The following is a 26,297-nucleotide window of genomic DNA, read 5'->3' on the forward strand; positions in this document are numbered from 1 at the left end:
GAAGATGAACAGTGGAGCAACATCCACGTCGCAAAAGTTAAGTCAAAAAGCAAAGGAAAAAGCGGAAATCCTGTTTATGGAGGGCCTCGGCGATTCTCCTAGAAAGGAACGATGAGGAGATAGCAGCTTTAAGCAAACTTTTCTGATCGAGAACAGGAGGGTTTTCTAGCAAGAAGTAGAAATGAGTACCAATTATAATATCCTGAAACCTCTTAACCGCCAAATGCTACAACTTTAAAGGAGCTCGGGGGATAGTTGTAACTCCTCCAGGTAGCTGCTGACAAAGGACGTAACAACCGCTAGCAAAAAGAGAAGGAACGCCCGCCCAACATAAAGAGGTTTCAAATTCCGGAAGCAGTCCCTCGTTTTACTCGAACCGAGTTGGAGAGACAAACGCGGAAGCCTCAATGCGTCGCCTACCGTTTTGACGGTCCATGGCTCAGTTAGCTAAAATATCCCAGGCAAGGATCACGCTACTACACGGTATTGTTTTACGCCCTGCGTCGAAAGAAACCAGAGAAGCCTTAAACAAGAAAAGCTTTGGCTGATTGCTGAAGTAAATTCGCTCACTCAGATCGAAGCCACGTCGCTGGGGACCAGAGTCATCAGTCGCATCAGCAATTTTGGCAGCCACGAAATCCCTTGGCATGGCATTCTAGACAAGATAGACATGTAAGTCAGGAATTCAAACTAGCATCGATGAGACGCGTTGTATAATTTTACGAGCTGGATAATATTCGGTTTCGAGGCGATTGTCAACGGCTCGGATTCAAGTCGATCCGGGTTCCGCTGTTAGCATCATGCCAGCTTTCGTTGATGTACTCACCGTCAGGAATCCTCTCTCCAGCAAAGTTAGCCTCCACAGGAAAGCGGTTAATCTGGATGGGTTCAGATACCTAGCGGGTCCAAGACGGTTAGGCAAAATCCGGGTGAAGTGCCATACACAATCGGAAGATTTGAAGGTCTGAAGATCCCGTACTAAATGTGATTCGGATTGCAGAGACTTCTTTATAATTTACTGTTGGGGGTCGTCATGGATCAGCGGTAATGTTCTATAGTTCCTCGCATCCCTTCTCAGTGTTTGAAGTTATGTCGAGCACTAAATGAGGAGGTCAAGAGCGGTGGTCGCGGATAAGCAACACTGCGGTGTCAAGGGTTAGAAAATTATTTACTGCCGAGCCTCGGCCTTCTTTATGGGTGCTCGGTCCGATACTGACAGCCATCGACCGCCCACTGGCACGGACCGGAGAAAAACGAAGCTGATACCCGAAGCCGGGCTCTGATTATAGTGAAGGTCCTGTTTACTAAAATGAATATTGAACGCTCTGTAATCCGTGATCTTGACGGTGATGAATCGTCGACCGAGAAGTTGTAACTGGCAGCTTGCCGATGAATAATAAATCATCGATTTCAGAGTACTCCGTTGTCTTAATTGATATATGCAGGAAATTGTATGACGACCCTGTCTACCATATGCCACTTGCGCTTCGTTCGCTCTTATACGACACGAAACACCTCCAAACTTCATTCGGAACACTGTGATATGCTCCCCCCGTCGGCCGAAGACAGGGGGTGAAAAAGAGATAGTCTTTGGAAAAGGGGAACATCCCCGTAGCTCCAGCGATCATTTCTTGAACATTAATTCAGGATGAGAAGAACCCGGCGACAATTTCTCGTGGTGACAGTTGATCCAGCGAATGATTATATGACGACCAGGGGTTATGACCTCTCTCACGGCCTCGGTGAAGGTCTTTATTTTGGTCAAGGTATTAGGGTCGCACCCGTCCTGCTATGTACCAAGAAAGGAACCAGATAATCTATTAGGCAGTCGTATAGGGTCTAGTTATGCTTCATCATCCGATGAGAATTATGGTCAACGAGTCATTAATGCGAATTAATAGACTAGGAAGTGGACATTTATCCGATACTTTTGCAAATTGGGATTCTGATGTGAGCATCTGGAGAAAAGTTCAAAACTCCATCTACCTTCGAAAGAACGACCGATCTAGGAATCGAGAGAGAGAGAGAGAGGGGGGGAGAGAGTTCGAGGTTCGGATTCCGAGGCGCGAAGCGATTAGGGTTAGGGTTTTTGGGGCCCCGATTTGGAGAAGATGAGCGTGGATCAGATCAATTCGAACGCGCATGGGAACCTCGACGAGGAGATTGCGCAGCTGATGCAGTGCAAGCCTCTCTCCGAGCAAGAGGTGCCTTTTTCTTTTGTCATTTTTATTAGATTTCGTTCGATCTGGTGACTTTTGGGGGCTTTTAGGAGTTAGGGTTTGTTGAATTTGTGGGAATGGGGATTTGAAGGAGATCTGGTGTTTTGCCTTTTATTGTCGCTGGATCTGGGTGAAGTTTGAATTGTGTTAGTAGTTTGTTTGGATCTGCTGAGAGTTTAGGGATATACTGAGTTTTTTTGTTTATCATTGACGCAGAAAAAAAGACCATTTTTTTATTGCATTCATTTCGCTGTTTATTTGGTTACACTAAAAAGTTTCACCTGTGGATCTGAAGATTTGAGGCGCGTGTTTAAGTGAATTTTTGGAGAGTGAGGATTCTTTGATTAAAACCAAATTTATTAATTTTCTTTTCGAGATTGGTATGTTCCGAGTTTGCTTTTTCCATATTATTAAGTTTCAAAATATCTACTTGAGTTATTGGTGAGATAAATTCCTTTTAGCTATATGTTATTATCTTGATCTTATTACGGTTTTAGAACAAACCTAAGCTAATATCTGTTAAATGTGGGCCTATGGAGGTTCGCTCCTCTAGTGCCTCTAAAGATGGGTGTCAAAAACTGTTATTACTCGATAAAAAATTTCTCTTCTGTATTAGTTATTTATTACTTCTGGCAGAAGTTAATTTTGATTAATGAGAAATCAAAAACCTTGAAAAATCAATAATATAAGTATAAAACTGATAAGCTGTGACAGATTTTATACTTGAGATAATTTTTTTTTGCAATCAGAAAGAAAAACATTGCCATTATATTAGAAAAGTCTTTTTCATTGTGAAATTATTATACTCATGCTGAGAATACTTAAACTTTTCTCTTCCAGTAATCTCCGTCCCTTCTTCTTTCCTTTTTTTTATTGATTTGGTTGATATGTGAAGAAAAGGATAAAACAATATACATTTCACGATCAGCTGATTCTGCACTTACGAATATGTGAACTTCATACCCGATGGATGTTTAAATTTTCAAATTAACCATAGTATCTCTCTTGCAGGGAACAAAAACTTGTATCTTGCAACTCTTTGTAATTTAGGTAGTAGTGGGTATTAGTCTAAGCAGTGATTCTTTTCAATACTGTGGGGAAATTACTGTTTGCGGTGCAATGTCTCGCTGGATAGGTGCGCCACAATTTTTTGATGACTGACTGATAGTTGAATATGGCTTAGGCTGATAGGTTCATTCAAGCCCAGTGTGCTAATACCCCTGCTTAGTATAGCACATTAAGTAAATACCTGAATCTTTGCATCTCTAATCTCTTGAACTAAGGTACCGTAGAAGGTATAAAGTAGTATGTTAATGATAGGAACTACACTTGCACAATATGTGTTAAAAAATCCAGATATTCTGAAATACTTCAATGAGATGGTAATATGCATAAACATTTATGACTTAGGCTGATAGGTTCATTCAGGCCCCCTCTGCTAACACCTCTGTTTAGTATATTACATTAAATAAATACCTAAATGTTTACATGCATAATCTCTTGGATTAAGGTACAAAGTACAAAGTAGTATGTTAACAATAGGAACTACACTTGCACAATATGTCTTCAAAGATCCAAATATTGTGAAATATTTCGATGATATTATAATATGCGTTCACATTTACTGCAAAATTGGCATGCTTCAAGTTGCACGAAATGTGATAGTGTTCTCTCGAAAACGTGAGTGCCCTAGTATGGATATCATCATTTCTCTTCAAGTTGAACTCAAAAAAAAATTCGAAGTCTGGAAAAAATATATTTTTCTTGTGTTAAATAATCTTTGATGTGATAAACTAGAAATGATTATACATTTACAGTCATTACTCAATTCTTTGAAAATAAATTTGTCAATAGAGGGAGGAGGGTTCTTATTACAATTCGGGTAGGAGTGATGTTAATGTTCGATATTGTGAATATTAATCTTATCAAAGATTTGGAAGACAAGTGTGAAACTATTGTCGAATATTATTCATTTAGAAATTGGACAACATATTTACGCTCTTTCTCTTCCAAATCTTATATATAAATAATATTTGCAACACCAAACATTGATGCTACTTCTTCCATCTGAGTTATTATAAGAACTTGGCTTCCTTTATTAGTAACTTCATTTAAATGAATGAGAAGAACAGGGTATCTTTCTTACACTTCTAGCTCGCAAGTTGACTAATGTTCTAATCTCAACCAGCTGCCTGAATGAGATGATAATATTCTCTTTTAATCAACTCCACCATCTTGCAGTGTGTTGCACCTGTAGACACTTTCACCATTTCAACTTGATGTTCTCTAGATTCCTAGTGAAAATGCTCCAATAAAGATAATAATCATCCAATAGTTAGATTCTTGTGGAAAATGTACTTTTGATATTCTCTTTTGTCACTGCAACCCTCACAAGAGCCCACCATTTTTTAATCAATCACCCTGAATTATATTATTTAATGCATTATTTTATTCCATGTGAGAGCACACATAGTATTTTCAATATGATTCATTATCCGCTAAACTTGGTAAATTTACTTGGTTTTTTTCTTTATTTTGTATTACTTTTCTATTGCAGGTTAAAACATTGTGTGATAAGGCCAAGGAGATCCTTATGGAGGAAAGCAATGTCCAGGTATATTCTGTTTAGCGTCCCCTCTATAGCGACCTTTTCTATATAGTTACGTTAAGACAATATGTGAATTTTCTCTTACTGTTTGGATAGTGCTATTTTTGTTTCATTCATCATGAACTTTGTTTTTTTCCTTCTAAATATATGGTTCAACTCTGTATATGTCGTTGTGAGTGGTATCACTATTGTTTCTACCATTTGATTAATCATACATCTTAAGTTAGGGTCTGTTTCATTTTGTGCAACGGAGAATCATGGATTTAAAATCATATGATTTCAGAAAAAAAAATTCTATTGTTCAGGCTGTTGTGTTTATGGATTTATATCCACTCTTGCATCTGCAATTAAAAAAATTCCCATCTAATTAGAATTTGCCCACGGAAATTCTGAATTCCATTCATATAATTTTCTCATGGACATATTGTACTTATTCTTGCTTAAACTGAAAAACTTAAGATCCTAAATATATCAAACGAACAGCAGAAATTGAAAATTCAATGCGTCATGCTTTACAACCAGAATATTTAAGTAGTATGAATTGTATTTGCAAGTCCATGATTCTCAGTTTCCTGAATTTCCGACACCAGATTTTTTTGAGTTTGATAGATGTAAGCGACTTTTGCAATATTTCATTGTTTTGTTACATTAGCTTACTCAAGAAACAATTGATCCAAAAATTTCTTCCACAGTTCCAGTACAAATTTTTTGTGTATTTGACATGTTGAATTAATACTCATGCTCTCTAGCTGAACCCAAATTGTTAAACTGAGAGTTGGGTTCTAGTCTTAGTCAGACCAGTAAATTCTAGTGTAATTAGAAGAGGAAAGGTTACTCTGTATAAGGGACATTGCCTTCACAGGTTGAAGAACTAATTTGAACCAAAGATTAAGGAGTTTTGCCCGCTTAGGAAAAGATCTATTTGTAGGAAAAGATCTATTTGTTTTCTTTATCTCTGGTTTCTGAGCCCCGAACTCATTGGATTAGAAAATGTTCTCTCTTTGTTTGTGATGATCACTTCCAATTCAGCATTTATCCCCTTTCGGGACACCTATATAACTTTGTGAATGATCCTGTTGTAAATACTTACAAAAATAATTTCTTTCTCATATAGAGAGCATGAGTGCTTATTATCCCTGATAGAAAAATTATTTTCAGCCCTCTTATTGCACATGAGTCCAAACACGAAGTTTGCCTTGAGCATGATCATGGTTCTAGATACTGGTCCCTACACTTGCCTTTTGCAAGGAGCAATTAATGAAGTAAGCAAGATTATAGGAGATTGCAATCCGAGAAGTCATACTCTAGGACAAACAGAAGGAAGGGAAATTTAATGACAAGAGTGTAAAATTAGATGAAAGACTGCAATGCATTATCTGAAAGTTTGAATACTTCTTTCATTATTAATGGTAAAACACAGACATCTAGAGGCTACTAGTAGTCTAGTAGTATTAGGCTTGGTGCCTAAATGAAAATGTCTTATTGGAGCATTGTGTAACTAGAATAGATGGAATGCGTCATTATGTGGTCATTCTGGTGGCACAGCGTGATAAATGAAGATTGATTATATTCAAATAACTACTCTGCCTTCGATTTGATATTTAATGACGTTTAGGTGGATAGTAAACATGCAATGAACCACCTAAATGCATATGTCTAGGTTCTGTCATCCAGTGCAACTTGAGATCCCTGAGGCTAGCAGTATTGTGGCAGAATTGCCTTCGAGATAATGTTGGCTATAGGATATGTACCATGTTCTAGATTGTGTTTTCTGTTTTATATCTGGAAAATCCTAAATAACGACATCCGGTTTTTATTTGGATTTTGGAAAATTTTATTTGTAAATATTGTTTTCTTGTGAATGTTGAATGGGAGTGCGTTCATTTTTATTTGTAAATATCGATTTTCTAGGTAAACACTGTTCTCATGGTATGCTGATCTTTATGATATGACATAATATTCACTTTTTCCCGTCAAAGTGGAATATGATTGGTCTAGTGCTAGTCTTGAATATATGCATGATAATTAGTTAATTTCTCATCTTGAAGTTAACCTGTTCATCTACTTCTTGTTTACAGCCTGTTAAAAGTCCTGTGACAATCTGTGGTGACATTCATGGACAATTTCATGATCTTGCTGAACTATTTCGGATTGGTGGGAAGGTATTTTACCATGAAATATTTCTTGTCATTTTGCAACATCTCATTTCGTACTGCACTAATTGCATTCTATATTGAGGATGTATAAGCATATTTCCTTTTTGCAAGTCAATTTCCACCTGTTGGGAATTATCTTTTGTTCTGTCTGCTTGCTTTTCATCAAACTGGTAAACCTATTTCTCTTTATTTGTTTGAGGCTCGGAATACATTGTCAAAGGAAGTATCATTGAAATTTGAGATTGACTTCTATTTCTAGTCCTTCCCTTCTCACTTCTCAGCCAAAAGATAAGAATAAACTTTTAAGTACATATTGTAATACTGTATATCATTTGGCTGAAGTTGGTCAACTTGTGACCTGTGAACTTTGCAAATAGATATTGCTCACGGTTTCATTACTAATACACTTGGTTTTAAGAGGATTTTGAAATACACTGGCAAGAGGAAGTGTAATTGATATATACTTTTATGCCCCTTGAGAAGTGTAATTGAGATATACTTTTATGCCCCTTTTCAGCCAAAAGATGAAGACAACTTCTAATGATATACTTCTATATAATGCTTGAACGAGGTTAGTTTATAGTAGAATGTGAACTTAGCATCTACTATTCACAGTCCAATGACTGGTGCAGCTGATTTAAGAAGCTATTTGAAATATATCATTGAAAAAAAAGTGAGATTTAGTTTACCTGTATTCCTTACATTTTCAACTAATTGATGAGAAACAACTTTTCATCACATATTTCTATATAGCATTTGGCTAAAGTTGTTTTATACTTGCATGAACTTAAAAAGATACTGGTCATGGTGCATGGTGGATACATGAATTTATTTGGGAATTTGAAATTAGATAGTACTTAGAGCTTAGTTACACATAGGGCTGGATAGGCAGTGTGGACAAAAAAGGAGATTGTGAGAGAGATGACAAGAGGAATGATTTGTTTAGAAAAGGGATGGAAGTGTGCAATGTCATTTTCTCCTTTGCTGAGCTTGCAGTCTTGCATTTTTTTTTCTATGTTTCCCAGATAGAAATATGAGACAGTTAAAGTTGTCCAGTAATTTATTTTCAGAGCTGGAAACAACTTTAACAGTCACATGAAAAATTCAATGGGACTTTGTCCACTTCGGTATTGTGTCTTCTTATTTCTGCTATATTATCACTACTTCAGCATTGTGTTTACTTGTTTGTGCTATATCATCAGAACCAGTATGATTATCTTCTTGTGTTCTGCTTTATTAATCACTAATTCACTACCAATGAGAGTAGGCGTGGATGATGATCGAATTGTTATTATTAAATTCTTATTCGTCAACTTTTTGTTCAAATTCGATTCAAAAAATACTTATAAGAGAAATCAAATAATTTTTGGCATTCGATTATTGATGCGATATGAACATTTGCATGTTTGATCAGTTGCTTATCAAATATTCATTTAAAGTTTTATCTCTTATAATTTGTGTTGTTAGACAGATGATGTTATATTTTGACCTCCTTACATTTTTCAATTTAGGTTATATGCTAATTTTGAGAGACTTAGGAGTTCGAAATCGGTTCGAAGCAATTCGGAGAAGTAAATTTGAATTCAGATTCAAATTCGAAGTTTTTAAACAAATACTCGTATCAATAACTTCGTATTCGATTTGATTCAGTTCCAGCCCTAGGTGAGAGTGTTGATGCTTTTGGTTCAGAATGTTACTTGTGCAGCATCCTGAGTGAGGCCTTCCTATGATTCACCCATCCTAGTATTGTTCCTTCCTAAGAGGTTGATAATGGATCTTTTTCCACAGTTCCTTTTCAAAATTTGTTAGGAACTATTGATTTTTGGAGTTTGTGGAAAACCTTTGGTGAGTTTGTGTATATGCATGTATGTATGTATGTATGTATGTGTGTGTGTATGTTTGTATGTGTGTATGTAGAAAGGGAGAGCTTTTTGCACGAGTTTGTAACATACTTCTGTGGTTTTATTTATCGGCAAGGTACAAGTCTAGATATATCTGCAGGACTTTGTGTGATGTGCCACATAGGCATGTTTAGCAACAAGTTTGTACGCTTGGTGTTTGTCTCCGGCGGCATTTCTGACAGCTGAATTGAGAACTTCCTAGGGGGTCCTACAATTTATGGATTTTGTTTACTTTATAGAGGTCAATGAGGCAGCAGACCCAGCTACTACAGCCAGTTTTCTTTACATTGCAGTGAAACGGTTACATTTGTACTAAGTTGGTGTCGGTCAATCTTTACTATCACTTTGTAGTTTATTTTCTTCTTTCAATTATTTTCATTTTCCTCTCACCTTGCACTCTTATATTGTAAATATTTTAATTGCTTTCTAATAATACCTCCTAAACAGCCTTATTAATGTTTATTTCTTCAATTGCAGTGTCCAGATACCAACTACTTATTTATGGGGGACTATGTAGATCGTGGGTACTATTCAGTTGAAACTGTCACGGTAATAGTTGGCCTATGTGCTTTTTTAGTCTCACATGCTTTATTATAAATTATATAAATGTCTCTCTAGCCTCCTTCTAGAGTTTTTACATCCTACTACTGACAATTACTGCATTGCATCATCAAATAAAAATCTATTTTGTTTATCATATATTTATTAGGCAGCCTCTTGTTATCTCTTGATTATAAGATTGCTAATCTATTCCCGGAGTGGTTAATGAATTCAATTCGAAGACTATTATCACATTATTTAACTATTGATTCATAATTTTTAATTTTCTTTAATTAGCTGTTAATGTTTTTTTATTTTTTAGTTTTTTTATTACATCCTTTTTTGTTTGAAACGGGCAAAATTGACCTGAGTGATGTGACTTCACTATGAAAACGGTATGTGAGCATTTTGTTTAAAAATACACCATATGCCTAACCATTTAGAAAAAAACGTAGACAAATTATAACAAAATATATCAACTTGCATCACATACCAAACTGCTAAATACAAAGTGGATTATAAATAATTTGGTGGAGTATTTCATGTTTAATAAGAGTGATTTCAGAGGTGGTGAGTTCAAGAATAAATGGCGGTAATATGTTGGGTTTGTGGGCAAAAACCTTGTTTTTGGAAGTGAATGGGTTTGAAATAAATAGGGGTGAAACTTTGGGTTTGTAAGCAAAAACCCCATATACATTATGTGAGGCTGCAACATTAATGTGGAAAAGAATGAATAAATAATGATTTAACCATTTGGTTTAAACATACATCATATCTAATCACTTTGAAAAAACATAACAAGGTAAAGTGAATTGTGACAATTTACATACACCAGGCTGCTGAAGTACAAAGTGGGTTTACAAATAATTTAGCGGAGTATTTTGGGATCGAAGAGTGATCTTAGAAATGAGTGGATTTAAAATTGATGTGGGTAAAACTTTAGGTTCGTTAAAAAATCTTTTAGGAAGTGCATGAGTTTAAAAATAAGATGCGGTAAAACTTTGGGTGACCACATGAGCTTTTTTGAGTATTGCCAAGTATAAGCAGTAGCTACGTTCTTTAGCTTTAGTAAAGAAAAGAAAACAAAGCGGAGGATTTAGACATGAATTGACTTTTTGACTTTGTAAAAGCCGGATATTATTTCAAGATATAGTCTATATCAATTTAGTTTAAGAAAAGTTGCATGTAAAATTACAAAAAATTAAGTAACGTGTTTGCATAAATGAAAGAATAGTTGGAAGAGAGATTATACTATGTGGTAAAGCTATTGTCATGGTAAAACTTCGTTTGATGTGGTAGAAAGCTATGATGCACGGTTATGGATACGGGACATGGATACGACACAGACACAAATACAGGATACGGTAAAATCCAAAATAATAGGATACGGGGATACGTCAAGGATTTTTTTTAAATTATTATTGTATATAGAAAAATTTATAAAATTCAACTAACAATCTAAAATATGAATCTATCACAAAATAACAAGTTTGTAAACAAAAAGTACATCAAGATAAAGTGGAAGCTAGTCTGATGACTTCTTCATTGCTTTCATCATCAACAAACAATACAGTCTCCATGGTGGGTTCATCAAGAGACAAGGTGGCGACATCAAGAATTCCAGCACCCTAAAACGAGTCGAATGCATCTCCACTAATATCCCACAGCTTCGATTCTCCTTCTTGATATTCTTGGGATGACCGAGAAAGCAAACGCAAATTGCTATGCGCATACACAAGATCTTTTGCCCTTGTCGATGTCATCTTGTTCCTCTTCAAAGAGTGAATGACAGAGAGACTGAGAGAGAGACTGAGAGATTGAGAGAGAGACTGAAAGAGAGACGAAACAGATAAGAGAGAGACGAAGAGATCGAGAGAGACAGGGAGAGAGATGGACTGAAAGAGACAAAAAGACTGAGAAAGAGAGACGAAGAGAGAGACAAAGAGATCGAGAGAGAGACTCAGAGAGAGAGAAGAAGAAAACTCATCTTGACGAGGACGAGGACGAGATCGACGAGGACGAGATCGACGAGGCCATTCCGATTCTCTGACCCAACAACGACGAAGATGAGGCGATTCCGTATTTGTGGCAGCGTCGCTACTCGGGTGAGTGAAAAAAATTAGGGTTTAGTTTGAGTTTGGGTTTCGGGTTTTATCTTTCACCTGTTTATTTTTTTTTCTTTTTTGTTCAACAAATCCGAGCCGTGTCACGTGTGGGATTGGCCGTGTCCAACAAAGATTGACCGTTGACCCATGTCAGACACGGATTGACCGTGTCCGACACGCGTCGTGCACGTGTCGTGCACGAATCCATGTCCGATTCGAGTCGGACACATATCCGTGGCCTCCGGGGGCGAATCCGTACTTCAGAGGTAGAAAGCAACGTGCAACTTGAAGGATATGATTCTTTTGCCCCCCATTTTCTATAGGAATGAAGATGCTCTTGAATCGACATAGTTTGTTTTGTTCCTGCTAGGAACCTAATTTGTGTTGGGTTGGTAATATGAATAGTACATGATGGAGCTCGAGCAAAAAGTATTGATTCCATTACTTTTTGGGGTGGGGGTGGGGAGGGGGAGGGGAGAATCTAGGGTTGGTAGCAATTAATAAGTTAGACCAACTTTGTAAGTATATCCTCAATATTGAAATCAAAGAGTTCAAATTCAAACAAGTTTGAAGTAAAAAAGTCAAATTTGTGGAAATCGATAACACTTTTTCAATTAAAATTAAAAGTGTATTATTATATTACAAGGGGAATTAATTGTTTATCTAATCGTTTTATAGCCTAGAAAGAAATAACAAAATACAGAAGGTATATTGCTGCCATTTTGAAAAGGAGAAGGATCACCGAAGTAACGTTTAAACCCAATGATTCTAAAGAGAAAGGATTCTGGAACAAGAAAATACTATTTTTAGTTGTCTCAATCATTTTATTATAATGAAGAAGAAAAATAGATTCGAGACGAGACAAATAAAATAGGTTAGAGATGGCCCAATAAATGTCTTAAGGATTTATCTTTGAACTTTTTCAGAATTGCCTAACTTGAGTTATGAGTACGAACGATATTTCTTTTATTTTGTAAATAAGAACAAAAAACAACTCAAATCATAAATTCATGATTTTATGGATATATTTGTTATTATATGCATAAATATTAGAATCATTTTTTCTAGAGCCCTATTAGGAGAAAACCTCCTATGCATTTCGGGGCGGTGGGTATTGTTTATCTACATCTATCCCAATGAACGATCCATTGAATCATTGCAATTGATATTCGAGCTCGAAGAGAAGGAAGAGATATTCGAAAAGTGGGTTTTACAATCTGGCATAGAATCAAACTTATTTAAACGTTTCTGCTATTTGTTATTTCCTTGAAGAAGGTGCTCGATCTACAGGAATTGTTCATGATATTTTAAGGAAGACAAAATTATTTAAAGAAAAAACTTAATAAAAAAAGGACAAAAAGAAGCTAGTATCTATTTTGGGTAATTATTTCCCAAAGTTTGCTATTTTCTCGGTTTGTTCATACTTATCTATTTATCTTTTTTCTTGTTGTGGGAATCCACCAACAAACAAAGGACAAATCTTGCTTATTGTACAATGTTTAGTGATAGTTCATTTGTCAATAATTTTAGTATATACTTTAAGGACTGAAGCTGAAATAAAATAGGCCACCGATGTGTTGGTATAATTTGTTTTTTTCCTGTAAGAGATTCTGATTTTAATTATTTGAAATCCCTTTTATTTATTTATTTTTTGTTTTTTTGCCGATAAAGCCAAAGTTTAACCCTATCTTTAGGGGTGGAATTTAATCGAATACCGCTATTCGAATTTGGTTCAAAATGAGATGTTTGAATTCATATTCACATACTTAATTAAATATGATTCATTTATGTTCACAAACGTTCAATAACTATTCGTAAATAATCAAATAGTACATCTTACCTTGCCGTCGACGCGTGGAGAGGGCTTAGGAAGAGAGAAAGGCTCATTGGGCAAGCAACGACGACATGTGAGGATGAGTCACGAGAGGGAAAGGGAAATTGAGTCGAGATGGAAATAATGGCACATAAGAAAGTAGGGCAAATGCACGTGGGAGAAAGGGAACCCTAAACTATTAACTGTTAACTTTGTTATGGGCCTGGACTATAAGCTTATGTTTGTAGACTTGGGCTTAGACTAGTAACTTATCTACATTGACCTAGATTATTAACTATCACATGTGATTAAATATGTAAAAGCAAAATTGCAATGAATAATATTTACAATAAAATCGTAGATTAAATTTATAAAAAAATTTAAAATATAAATGAATAGTTGAAATCAAACATATCGAATATACACCTGATTAAATTCTATTCGTCCATGAAAAATTATTTATTTACTGCTTAGTGAACCATCGAAACAAATATAATTGAATACTTGGAAAAAATAATTAACGAATTGTTTGTTAATTGTTTGCTTCATTTCCACCACTCCCTATCTTCAAACCCCACCCGCATAGAAGGTTTTTTGCTTATAAACCTTAAGTTTTACTCTCACTTCAAAATACTCCACTCAAGTTTTACCACATTTTATTTTTAAACTCGTACGATTCTCAAAAGGTATTTTGGCTAATAAAGACAATTTTATTCTGGATTATTCTGAAGTAGGTTGGTTAACAAACAAATGAGAGTAAAACTTAGAATTGATAGGCAAAAGCCTTTTTCCCCCAAAGTGGTTTGAGTTTGAAATAGGGGATAAACTTGGTTTATTGGCGAAGGAACCAAAAATATGAATAGTATTGGGGTTTCAACGAATCGGAACTTAGGAACCTCCTGCATGAGAAGGGAATTGTACCATTGTACCGACTGCTCATTTCCTTTTAGATTACGTACTTAGAGTACACGATAAAGTTATTGCAGGATGAACTGTAGCTAAGCACTGTTCATGTCCAGTAACTTTACTATATAATATAGTCTTTCTTCCAACGATTCTTTCATTTATGCAGGCACGTTACCTGCTTTTACTAATTTTTCATAATGTTTTCAAACCAAATTGATATAGACCATCCCTTGAAATACTATCAAGTTCATATGAAGTAAAAGACAAACATTTTAAATAGCTGTCTAGGTGCTTGCCTAGGCCTAAGCTGTACCTAGGCTACTCGCCTAGGTCTTGGGAGTGCCTATGGGAGTACGGGCTGCATATGTGGACTGCATCACTTGTGTTTTGGTTGTGATTTCCTCCAATGTCGTAGGTTTCAGCTTTTTAACTTTGCTTACTGAAATTTGTCACCATCTAGGAGGCTTTATGGATTAAACGTTGAATTAGGTCCTTTGATCATATATTAACAAAAACGCACACAAATATGCATCCATTTAATGGCGAGCTGGCTGGAGGAGCATTAATGGCCATGCTCACGAGTTTCTAGAGATTATCCCCAGACCCTCAACTGTGGCCTTCATGGTTCCCCTCACGCAGGCAAGTCCTCTGGGGTACTGTCCATCTATGCTCCTAGGCACCACTAGGCGCAGGTCCGGTGCCTAGCAGCGCGTGACATTTCCTATAACATCGACATAGGTCAATTTATGTCTAAATTTCCTGCTTGTTTTTTCTTTTCTACTATAGGTGAACTACATATCTGCTGCTTTTATTTGGCAATACTCAACAAGTTCATGTGTGGGCATGCATATTGACGTAGGTCATCAATCTTGCTATCACTTAATGTGTTACCCGTTTTTTCTGTCAATTAAAGAAGTTAACCACTGGTCGATGTTTGTTCTTTATGGTAATGAAATTTGCATTTGTGGAGTTAGCATGTGGTTTAATCTGTCTTCTCCTTTAAATTTATGTCTGATTTCTGTTCTACTTTTAGCATTGTGGTTCTAACACTTGGCTAAAGTGATATGATCTGAATTGTTACATTTGACCAGCTTTTGGTGGCTTTGAAGGTGCGTTATCCACAGCGCATTACCATCCTCAGGGGTAACCACGAAAGTCGTCAGGTATTTGGGTTAATTTTAGTTACTATCAATATATTTGTGTAAGATATTTTAGTTCACTTTTTTTTCCCAATCCATAGTGGTCCCATTTTGGTTTGGTTTTTTGTTTATCTTATTCCTATTACGCCTGACTCGTACTGAAAGATCTCTTCTTATTGCAGATCACACAAGTTTATGGATTCTATGATGAATGCTTAAGAAAGTGAGTCCTTAGTTCATGGAAGTTCCCTTTCAAGTCTTGGTATCATAAATAGACTGACTGGAGATTACTTATCAGGGTGTGCTTGGCAACTCCAAAGAACTAGTTTTAGTGTATACAAATATGATCAAAAATGTAGTTTTTAGTTTGGCAAACTTGGATCAAATTTGAACTAGTTTTTTTTTTCTAAGTTCAAATTCTAGCCCTTAAACTAGTTTTTGCTTAAATAGGTCAAACATATTTTGGATTTGCCACAGAAAATTAAGTATTTACTAAAAGTTCACTATTTTGATTGTTCTAATACTAAAAACCTTCAGGTCCCAGAACTTAATTGGATAAGCAAGGCAATTCCTTGCTTATTTGAACTAGTTCTCTTTCTGTAATTAGTTAATTTCAAGAGAGTAAAACAGCAAGAACCATAACAAAAAAAAAGAAACGAAAAAGGAATGGTATCTCCTCTTTATCAACAATTGTGTATCCAAATTTACTATCAACCCATGTGGGCTCAAAGAGGTTTTTGAGTCATCTGCTCCACTTATTAGTCTGTTTAAATTATCAAAACAAGTGACAGCGATTCTCCTTTTAACTTGGTCTAGGAGATACTTCTGCATATGCCTACGTGAAGCGGGTTTGTCAATTGTTTTTATTTCACTTTTTTGCAACTCATGCCCCCACACTCTTTAGAATTTACTGGAAAATGTGGAGCATTCAAGTAATATCAAATTCAACCTGGTCAGCATGTGTTTTTTTTAATGTGATTCAAGATGGACATTTTGACAGAATTATGTAGGGTGCAAGTTAAATCATATCCAGTGCAATGTGTTGAGCGGTTTAACTTGGTTGGCTTGAAGTGTGCTAGAATCTTCAATAAGACCATGAGATCCAGTCCTGCAGAAAGGACATGGACTAAGGTGGAGGACTTATGAGGTTCTACTTGGACAAAAATAGTTCTGGGAGAATGTTGTATCCATAGTCTATTTTAGGTAGTAAGAGTGTTATTATTACACTGCCCAAGTCTACATCCCTTAGATTGTGACTTCCTAGATGTTGGTAGAAAGTGCACTTAGGACATGGTTTAGGCAAACGTCATGTATGAGCTTTGATTTTTGAAATAAGAACAGAGTTTGTATGCACCTACATAAATATATGGTAGGCCAGGAAAGTGGGTTACCAAAGTGTCTTATTTTGAATTATGCATCACAAAATAGGTGATAAATATAATATCTTTTTGGAGCATTCAAGCCATGCATCAGATGGTCCCTTTTATTCTCTTGTTAAAATGCGGTATATTGCAGCCAATAAATGAAAGATTTGTAATCCTTGTTAAATCATTCCCTATTCATAAACATCTAACGACATCTAGCTCATGATGATGGATATGGTGGGCCATCATCTGTTGGGATGCACAAAATATACTCAGGTAAAGCGAACAAATTTTTTCACTAGCAAGTCTCTTTAAGGCATGAAGAAAAATCATTACAAAGCATTCTAATAACTGCTGTTGGATGGGGTTCAACTGTTTTGAGGTCCATTTTTCTTAATGGACCTTTTTCTTTGATTGCTTTTATACAGTTCTAACTTGTTCTTCCTACTTTCCGTTCACAGATATGGTAATGCAAATGTGTGGAAGATCTTCACAGACCTTTTCGATTATTTTCCATTGACAGCATTGGTTTGTACTCTGGACATTGTCCTCCAGCATTTGCTAATATTGGTTTTTGATATGAACATATATCTAAGATGAAAATATCTTTGTCGTAGTTCAGTATGTTAAAATTATCTGTCAGGACTTATAAACCGTACATTATGGAGGTTGCTTTGAATGGTTATTTTAGGATTACTTTGATGCTTGTAATCACTATCTTTGGAGGTCCATCAGGACACCAGAGCAATAAGTATAGTCATGCCGTGCAGTACATCTGCAATAGTTGCACTATAATTGTGATTTATATTAAACTATATACACAAAGTATTATTATGATTATTGTATCAGTATTGAGCAAGGGAAAAGTCACTTTTCTCGGATCGTCTTTATAGTCTTGTGTAGGACTCCCTTCTAGGGTAGTTTTGTTAAACTGGGGAAAAGTCACTTTTCTCTGCACCATCTTTATAGCCTTGTATAGGATTCTAAATGTAGACCCTTCTATGGTAGTTTTGTTAAACAAGATTAATTCAACACTCTTGCAGCAAGCTTGAAGCGGATTAATCATCACAAGCTTATCTGTAATTGAAGTTTTAAGCTACGATATATGGGATATTTTCTTTGACAAAACTTAGCATGTTCGATACACCCGACTTGAAAAAAATTTCAATTTACAGTTACCTAAAAATTATCTACAAGTTGGAGCACGTTGTGTCCCTCTGACGATACATCATTTTCATATATTTAGGTTGTTTCATGTATGAATCACAACAAATGAACATATTGTATAATTCAGATATACATATATTTAGTCAAAACAAATAGATGTACCTGTCATCTTGTATTTGGATTTTGAACAACTGTCATAGTCAATGCCCTGGGCTTGTGCTGGAGAACAACACATATGTCCTTGTCTAGTAACATAGGTTTTTAGACAATTTTCTATGGAGAATTGGTCTCATGCAAGGGCAACTTAGTGTTTCTCCATGAGTAATTAAAATTTAGTTACCCTCCATTTTATAGTGGTTTCCAATAGTACATTATCAGAGTAAATGTTGTCGATAACCTCACACCTCATTGTTCAGCAACTATTTTTACCAATGCAATTTTTGTTGATAGAGTGTTATGTGTGTGTTTGTGTAGAGTAAAGCTCCTATAAACTTAGGTGGATAGGAGCCCTTTATCCACCAACTTTTTTATCCATTGATTTTGACTTGAGAGTTCCGCTACGCATTTATATGGGTTGGTATTTTACTTTATCTTATCTAATTTATGATTAGTGGATAGCAAGCATTAATTTCATTGTTTAAGGTTTTAATTGCCAAAAGTTATTAAAGTCGCAGTTTGTTTACTTGCCGCATAACTAAATTCCTTTGAAACATATTCTCTTAGCATCAAAAGTGGTTTAATTGTTATCTTTGCCCTGGAATGTGTCAGGCGCCCATCAGAATGCTATTGAAAATTTGAACTTGATCAAAAATTTCTAGCCAAAAAATAACCATGTGTCATGTGAAGTTCTTGTGCATTTACGGCTGTTCCTTGTTTATGTTATTCTTGCACATTGTATTCTTGCATTCTTCGTCCTCTTTCTAGCCAATAACTTTTAGAGATTTTTTGTAAGTATCATTGTTATCGAGGCGCGCGCCCTGGGCGCGGGGCGCTACGGGCTGGGACAATTGCGCCCCGCACCAGTGGCGGGGCGTTGCACGCACACGAGGCCCGCGCCTCGTGTGCGCCTCGTGTGCGCCTCATGTTCGCCTCATGTGCGCCTCGCGCGCGCCTTGTGTGCGCTTAACACCTACATCATGTAATAGACTCTGTTTTTTATAAAATAATTTACATATTACATATTTACATCATGTAATAAACTCTTTCTTGCTAGTTGCTAATCCATAGTCCATCTTTTCATGTTTAACCTATAAAAAAGAAACAATAATTAGTAATTTAGTATACTTGTTTGTTAATTGTAACTTCCGTCTCTAATTAGCATGCTAACTAGAAAATTATGAACATGTAAATATGTAATTGTTACCTCTATTCTCCATCTTTTCATGCTAACTAGCAAATAGCAATTAAGAATGTTAACTAGAAAATTATGAATAGTCATGTTTGTTAATCACTTAATTGTTACTTAAAAATACATATATCATATTAAATGAAAATACATATTTCTAATTTGTTAATTGCTTGTTTTTTCATAGACTTTTGCTTATGTTGGAGATTATCTTGCATTGTGATTTGTGGAAACTTATGAGCTTCTCTAAGTTATGCATGCTAATTAAGACTCTTTCGTGATTTAGTAGGTGAAATTATATTTCTTAATCTTTTTATGTGACAATTTATAAACATGTTGTTTATATGTTTCTTTGTCTTATGTCGGAAAATATTAGTTTGAGTTGTGCGCCTCAATTCAATGAGGCGTGCGCATCGTTGTGCGCCTTGCACATGGTGCGGGTAAGGGGCCTTTGCGCCCTGCATTACGCCTTGCGCCTCGATAACACTGTGAAGTATTTTATGATTATGATGTCAATTTGGTAGCCAAAGTGATTGGGGACTGCTTTATTTTTGCATCTGTACTTATATGATGTCAATTTGGTAGACAAGGTGACTGGTGACTGATTTATTTTCACATTTCTGTTCGTATTGTTTCTAGCTTGTAGATCATCAGTCTTGTATTCCGGAGATTAGAATTTGGTACTATTTGCTTTGAGACTAGTAGTCTTGATCCTTTCTTTTCCTAGGTTGAATCTGAAATTTTTTGCCTGCATGGTGGCTTGTCTCCTTCTATTGAGAATCTTGACAACATCCGCAACTTTGACCGTGTTCAAGAAGTTCCTCATGAGGGTCCCATGTGCGACCTCTTATGGTCTGACCCAGATGACAGATGTGGTTGGGGTATTTCTCCTCGTGGTGCTGGGTATACCTTTGGCCAGGTATAATTTATGTCACCTATTGATTTTATTAAAATAGTTTTGGATGGCTTGCATCTGCATTCACTCATGCTGTTTTACTTTTCAGGATATATCAGAGCAATTTAACCATAACAACAACCTTAAGCTGATAGCTCGAGCTCATCAGTTAGTCATGGAAGGATATAACTGGGGTCATGTAATCTTTTTTTTTCTCTCAACTTTTTATACCTTTTATTTGTACTCTATGCCCGTTATTTGAGCTTATATTTCGTATCTTCTGTGTCTTCATGAAACAGGAACAAAAGGTGGTGACCATTTTCAGCGCACCTAATTATTGCTATCGGTGTGGAAACATGGCCTCAATCCTGGAAGTTGATGACTGCAAGGGTCATACATTTATCCAGGTCTCTCCTTTTCTATTTCTATTCAATGAGCAGGATCTTATGCCTCAAATTTTTCTGTTGCCATCATCGCTCCTCTTATTTAAGCACACTTATTAGTATAAGCTAACATACAATATATTTTGACAGGTCACTTTTTGAAAAGTAACTTGGAAGGATAGATTCAGGTCACTTTTTGAAAAGTAACTTGGAAGGATAGATTAAAGCTTAGTTCGCACTGCATGTATCTTTTTTTATAGTACACTGCATGTATATTGAAACTTTTTTTTTCCTTATTCTATTCCTTGAAGTTAATAAAGTTTGGATGCAGCTTACCATGCCACATAATACATATATGATGATTTTAGACCTTGATCTAGATTTTCCAACATAGGAAAAACAGAAGGATGAGAATTCATTTCTACTTGAAGCCTTGTGAAGAGGAACAGCACACTTTAATTTATATACTGATGTACTATGTAGTTTGTTCAGCTGTATGCCAAGCAAACTTGAGCTGAGAAAAGCAGTACTTTGATAAACAGCCTAACATAGGTCCAGGTAATCATTCAAAGGCTCGATGGGTTTAACATATAGTTCAACTGTTGTCTCTGAATTGTAGACGTATAGTTACTGCAACATTGAGGATTCCCAGCAGTACAGATTGATTCTAATTCTTGATCACATTCATCATTTCCAAGAAGTATACTGTTTACTCTAGTTCTTTCCATACTGTCGTGATTATGAATATTAGTGGGCTCTAAGCATGTTGTTGCATTAGCTGTTTATGCACAGGTCATTAATAAAATCCCTTGTTCAGAAGAAATAGCTGAAAATAACTCTCCCGATTGTACAGGAAGTTTGTACATTTGACGCTTTTGGTAAATGTGAATATAAATCCTTACTTACCAAAAAAACCTGTGTCCTGTTTCTTACAGTTTGAACCAGCTCCAAGAAGAGGAGAACCTGATGTGACTCGCAGAACTCCAGATTACTTCTTATGATGCAGCTGGAGTATATGCTACTTCGCTGAAGTGCAAGTGTTTTGAGGTTGCAGATATCCTTGGATCATGCACTACCAGATTGGCATTTTTACTGGAAGATGATACACTTGGTGGGCTTTGGGTATAAAAGTGCAATTCTTAACGGGGAGTGAATACGCTCCTCTTATCTGTTCCTATGTAATGGATTTTGTAATTGGTTTTCTTATGGAGGCAGCAGTTGTAGCATTTGAAGCAGCAGCAGTAGAAAGCCAAAATGTAACATTTCTAGGATCTCTTTCGGGTTGTGAATTCAGCCTACTTCTATTTCTATTTTTTTATTTGGCTGCCTTATCTTTATTTTCTGTTATTTTTATGATCTTGTAGAGGTAATGGCTGGATTATCTATTTCTTGTCTACTGCACAATCAAATATTTAGCTGTTCATGTTTGTAAGTTTGGTTCTTGCTCAGAATTTTCTTTATTTTATGGAGGTAATAAGTGATTATTGGAGTCTTGTACTTCAGGATTTGCTCTAAAGAGCTCTTGAAGATATTAGGTTTTGATCTGTACTTGGGAAATTGTTAGTACTTCCTGAAGGTTAAGTATGAAACACTGAATTGTTATGGTGCTTCTTGTTGTATGAATAGGTACTAAATTCTACCGTGCAGTTTCCACGGTGGTTATGAATACAGATCAAAACAAAGATCTTCATACCATCACTGTTTGGTCAAAGATAATCTCAGGAAGTACAGAGATTTTACTTTACTATTAATATAGCGGTTGAATGCCGTATCTTCATTTTCTTGTTTCCAAAGAAAAAAGACGCACAGGAGATGTCACGAGGATGAAAACATTTTCTTTGGTGAAATTCCCCCTTTTTTTGGTGTCAAGGTAGAAAGCCAAGCCAAGATGATACAGCGGTGACCTCAACAAGCGCGGGAAGATGACGTTAACAAAGGTTCGAACTAATTCTTAGTCGGTTAAGTATAACTATGACAGGATGGAAAAATGTAGGTTAGAAATTCCAGCTAGAACTATTAATGTTTCATCACGTTCATGTAATTCCTATAGCACTTGTTTAACCCATTTATAGGGCAGGCGAATTTCTCATGTATTCCTTGGTCCTCTTTGTTCAATGTTGGGTACAACTCCAGTTGATGGCTCGAAACTTCTCTCAAGTTGTACAGATCGCAGGTTTTCCCATCACTGCTCTTTATCGGTTACAAGAAAATTATGTTCTAGAAAAACACTGAAAATCAACACTTTGGAAAAACACCTCTTTTGCCGGAATGTATAACACAGCAATAAGAACGGAGTAGAAATGCTCTCTGCAAGTATAACTGAAAAAATAGCACAAAGCTCCTACAAATTAACATGATAAAAGATCGATGGTACCAAATCAACAACCGACCAAGCCAGGCCAGCATACTGCAGAAACCTTATTCCTGTATCAATATCGTACGTTCTACCCTGGAGAATCAATGCCAAACTGCGTATCTTACCATCAGACTTATTCTTGCTTTTATCAAACTCTTTAAGTGCTGGAACGTAACATGATGACTTTACAGGGATTCCCAAAGTATTGCAGAAGATTGGAAGCAAGCATTTAGATATTGCCTTGATACACGACTTGACGATGAGCATGGTGGGGATGCCGAGCATTACCCTTCCCATGAAAGTTGGAAGGGTTAACTGAGGACTGAATAAATGTGGAATGCTCTCGTGGTGAAAATGCCGATAAGTTTGTTGGATTCCGCTGACCTACATTATGAAGGGCAAAAAAGTTGGGCTCCGAAATACAGTTTCAAATATCAACACAGAAGATTCTTTTTCTTTTCTTTTTACAAGCTACTTTTGCATATGCCATATTGTTCCATACTCAAGAACTCAATTTTCTGTCCCCCGCGTAAAGAGCATAGTGAAAGTTCTCATAATTTTGCAACTTTCAATTTAGCTTTCTGATGTAGTTTAAATTTAGAAAAAAATACCTTGACTACTGATCCTATTAGATGCTAATAATTTCCTAGCGAGCATTAAAAAGTGAGATCTAGAAGTTTTTTTTTTCACCTTAATGTTTTAAGTGAAAAAAATGTTTGTTTCTTTATAGTTCATACAGTGCAGATGAAAAGCATGTGCATGGTTAATAGCAAGAATTTTTGGATGCAATGTGTATCACAATATTTTCTTACTGTAGAAAACTTGCTTGTACAAAATGCAGTTAATGCTGAAAATTTTATCCACTTCTATGAAATATTGGTAAACATAATTTTCCAACAACTACTCAGTAATATCCACATGCAAAAAATGGATTCCTAATAGGGTATAAGGAGACTATAAGTATAATAGCCACAAAAGTAAGACTAGGCCTTGATTGACAACGGAAATGCGGAAGTAGACTACTTACAATTCCAAATGCAACACCATTGAACGCTGTGTGGTATTCAAAACTTGGTGTCGGGAACTCTGGTGTAGGATAGGCAAAAAACAGGAGGAAAGAGAGGCCAACCCAGAAGTACGTAACTGGCAAAATAAATTTCTAAAATCAACTTTAGGTCGTCAAGACCAATCCTAAAACAATAGTTCAATACGTCTATTGAGCAACCCTATGAAGTCCATTACATTTAAGCATACCATTTTGCCCAGAAACGATGAAATCATCAATAAGTCCATGAACGATGAGCCAGAAGGAAAGAATAACAAGCCCAAGGACAAATCCAGCTACTACATCAATCAAGCTGTGCATACCCAAGTAAATCCTCCCTGATAAGAAAAAGAACTAAAACTTATATTCACTTAGAAGCACTAAGATATATTAATATGATTAAGGCCTGAGGATGGCATAACTCAAATACAACCCTCTTCAATCATCTTTGTTTGCGGACGGTCGTGCATCCAACAATAAGCACCATAAAATAAGAAACAACCCCAAACCAATAGTAACAGCATTTCCTAAAATACTTATGATTTTTGAGTCATTTTCCACTATAAAGGAGTTCGAAGCAATAAAATCAATTAAAAGGTTAAGGAGATGAAAATTCACCTATGCTAATAAGCAGAACGAGAATGAAAACCAATGAGAAACCAATGAAAAGTTTTGTGCCATCTCCTTCGGGGTCACATGTTGTCACATAATGCAACAAATATCTGCAACATCCACCAAAATAAATTAGGTATTCATTTAACTTTTACTTGAAAGGAATTAAGAGCTAGGAGAAGGGGGAAAACCCGGAGAGGCAAACAGTGTTTAATGTGTGAGAAGATGGTAATCCATATTCCCTTGCATTTTCTTTCTCATCCTCAGTAGCCGTCACTCTTCTCACCGGAGGACAGCTAGGTCTAGGAGCAGAAAGCATGTCCTATTAACAAATTATTCGAAACAAAAACATAAATTAATTATTAAAACTAACAATGATCAATGTCAATCCTGTAACTAGTGAAGTAACAGAAACACCGCAAACTGCGTGATTTTCTTTTCTTATATTAAATAGTGAATTGCATCAAATTTAGCTCTGAGTGGCACTTACATGACAATCCAGCCATCTTACAGGCACCAACATGTAAATTGTAATTGCGCCGATATGCATATAATTCTTAGTAAAGTATAGGCATTTTAGATAACATTTACCACCTGAAGTTGAGTAGACTTCAATTTTATTAGCTAACAAACTCAATCAAATAGTTATATAAATATCCACCAAAAACAAACAAATTCATCTCCTTTTTCCCCACCAAAAAATAAAATAAAAATAAAGGCTCATTCCATACCTTAATAGAATTCCCGATATAATCACAAAAAGCCATCAACAAAGTCATCTGTCTTGCCAATTTGCTATGTCCACTCTATCCAATAAAACATAAACGAAAAACCAACTAATTAATTGCACTCCCAAACAAAATTAACTGGACAAACCGATAAATTACGCAAAAAGGCAACATACCCAAAAGAGCAGGGGCAAAAAGCCAGTATAAAAAGGCACTGAAACAACACAAGAGAGCACAGAGAAGAGGTTGTCCAAATACCCATGACGGCACCTCTGCCAAGATTAAATCTTTAGTCTCCAGTTAGCATAAAAATTCGATTTTTCCCCCTCCAGAAGTCACCTGAATATGGAGGATGAGAGTGGTATCGGATTGAACTCGGCGAGTGATCCATGGCTGAATCAGTGATCGGAGACGGCGGGTGAGGTCGAGGAGAGAAGAAGCAATCACCCATCCAAGAATTGAGGAGAGAGAAAACACTTGCCAAGTTGAGAATAGGCTTTTGCTCTCCATTTTCTCTCTCCTATCTCTTGTTGTTGAAAACCGGAGAACGAGAGGGAGGGGAAAACAAGTTTTGGTGGGTTCTTCGATGGAAGTTTTCTTGTCTTTTGTAATGCCAAGTGCAGTGAAGGAGATTTGATTTTCTAGATATATATACACACAGTACACTCCAATTTTTTTGATTTTTATTATGCGTAAAGGCCCTAGGTATTATTTATTTGCAGATATTTTATGGAAAAAATGCTTTTGTTTTTTGGTGAATAGAATGAAAACAACATGAGATTGTTTACTTATTTAGGTGTTCTTAAAATTGGGAGTTCCTACTATGATATCATATGGTTTTATCATGTTTGCTAATTATTATTGTTTAATCTGATAATATATTGGTCATTATAAGCTTTTTTATGCTCGTCTTTTACAAATAATTATTTTGAAATTAAGGACTATCTGTAAAAGAAAGAGAAAAGGCATTATAAATAGTTTGTATAAAGAAATTGTTTAAGTTATGGATTTTATG

General features: G+C 35.9%; 2 protein-coding genes across 2 annotated transcripts; one reads left to right on the plus strand and one right to left on the minus strand.

Moving 5' to 3' along the window:
* On the plus strand, positions 1,977–21,973 carry LOC109820556 (serine/threonine-protein phosphatase PP2A-2 catalytic subunit-like). Its single transcript, XM_020386715.1, has 11 exons — positions 1,977–2,204; positions 4,777–4,833; positions 6,906–6,989; positions 9,362–9,433; positions 15,340–15,411; positions 15,570–15,610; positions 17,213–17,279; positions 19,991–20,182; positions 20,268–20,357; positions 20,458–20,565; positions 21,477–21,973. Exons 1-11 carry the CDS (start codon positions 2,112–2,114, stop codon positions 21,540–21,542), a joined length of 942 nt encoding a protein of 313 aa, XP_020242304.1. The 5' UTR covers positions 1,977–2,111; the 3' UTR covers positions 21,543–21,973.
* LOC109820266 (lipid phosphate phosphatase delta-like) lies at positions 22,459–25,880 on the minus strand. Its single transcript, XM_020386392.1, has 8 exons — positions 25,622–25,880; positions 25,459–25,554; positions 25,286–25,360; positions 24,746–24,876; positions 24,561–24,664; positions 24,152–24,280; positions 23,925–24,040; positions 22,459–23,281 (listed from the first exon to the last, which is right to left on the minus strand). Exons 1-8 carry the CDS (start codon positions 25,790–25,792, stop codon positions 22,883–22,885), a joined length of 1,221 nt encoding a protein of 406 aa, XP_020241981.1. The 5' UTR covers positions 25,793–25,880; the 3' UTR covers positions 22,459–22,882.

Source organism: Asparagus officinalis, chromosome 8 (assembly GCF_001876935.1).
Source record: "Asparagus officinalis chromosome 8, Aspof.V1, whole genome shotgun sequence".
Classification (NCBI taxonomy): Eukaryota; Viridiplantae; Streptophyta; class Magnoliopsida; order Asparagales; family Asparagaceae; genus Asparagus; species Asparagus officinalis.

What these genes read in the sequence shown, in the direction of transcription:
- LOC109820556 (XM_020386715.1), top strand. Translation starts at nt 2,112, where the DNA reads ATGAGCGTGGATCAGATCAATTCGAACGCGCATGGGAACCTCGACGAG. An exon ending in TATTTCGGATTGGTGGGAAG is followed by an intron (nt 6,990 to 9,361) that starts GTATTTTACCAT and finishes CTTCAATTGCAG; the next exon opens with TGTCCAGATACCAACTACTT. An exon ending in ATTCAGTTGAAACTGTCACG is followed by an intron (nt 9,434 to 15,339) that starts GTAATAGTTGGC and finishes ACATTTGACCAG; the next exon opens with CTTTTGGTGGCTTTGAAGGT.
- LOC109820266 (XM_020386392.1), bottom strand. Translation starts at nt 25,792, where the DNA reads ATGGAGAGCAAAAGCCTATTCTCAACTTGGCAAGTGTTTTCTCTCTCC. An exon ending in CTCTCATCCTCCATATTCAG is followed by an intron (nt 25,555 to 25,621) that starts GTGACTTCTGGA and finishes TAATCTTGGCAG; the next exon opens with AGGTGCCGTCATGGGTATTT. An exon ending in ATATCGGGAATTCTATTAAG is followed by an intron (nt 24,877 to 25,285) that starts GTATGGAATGAG and finishes ATTTGTTAATAG; the next exon opens with GACATGCTTTCTGCTCCTAG.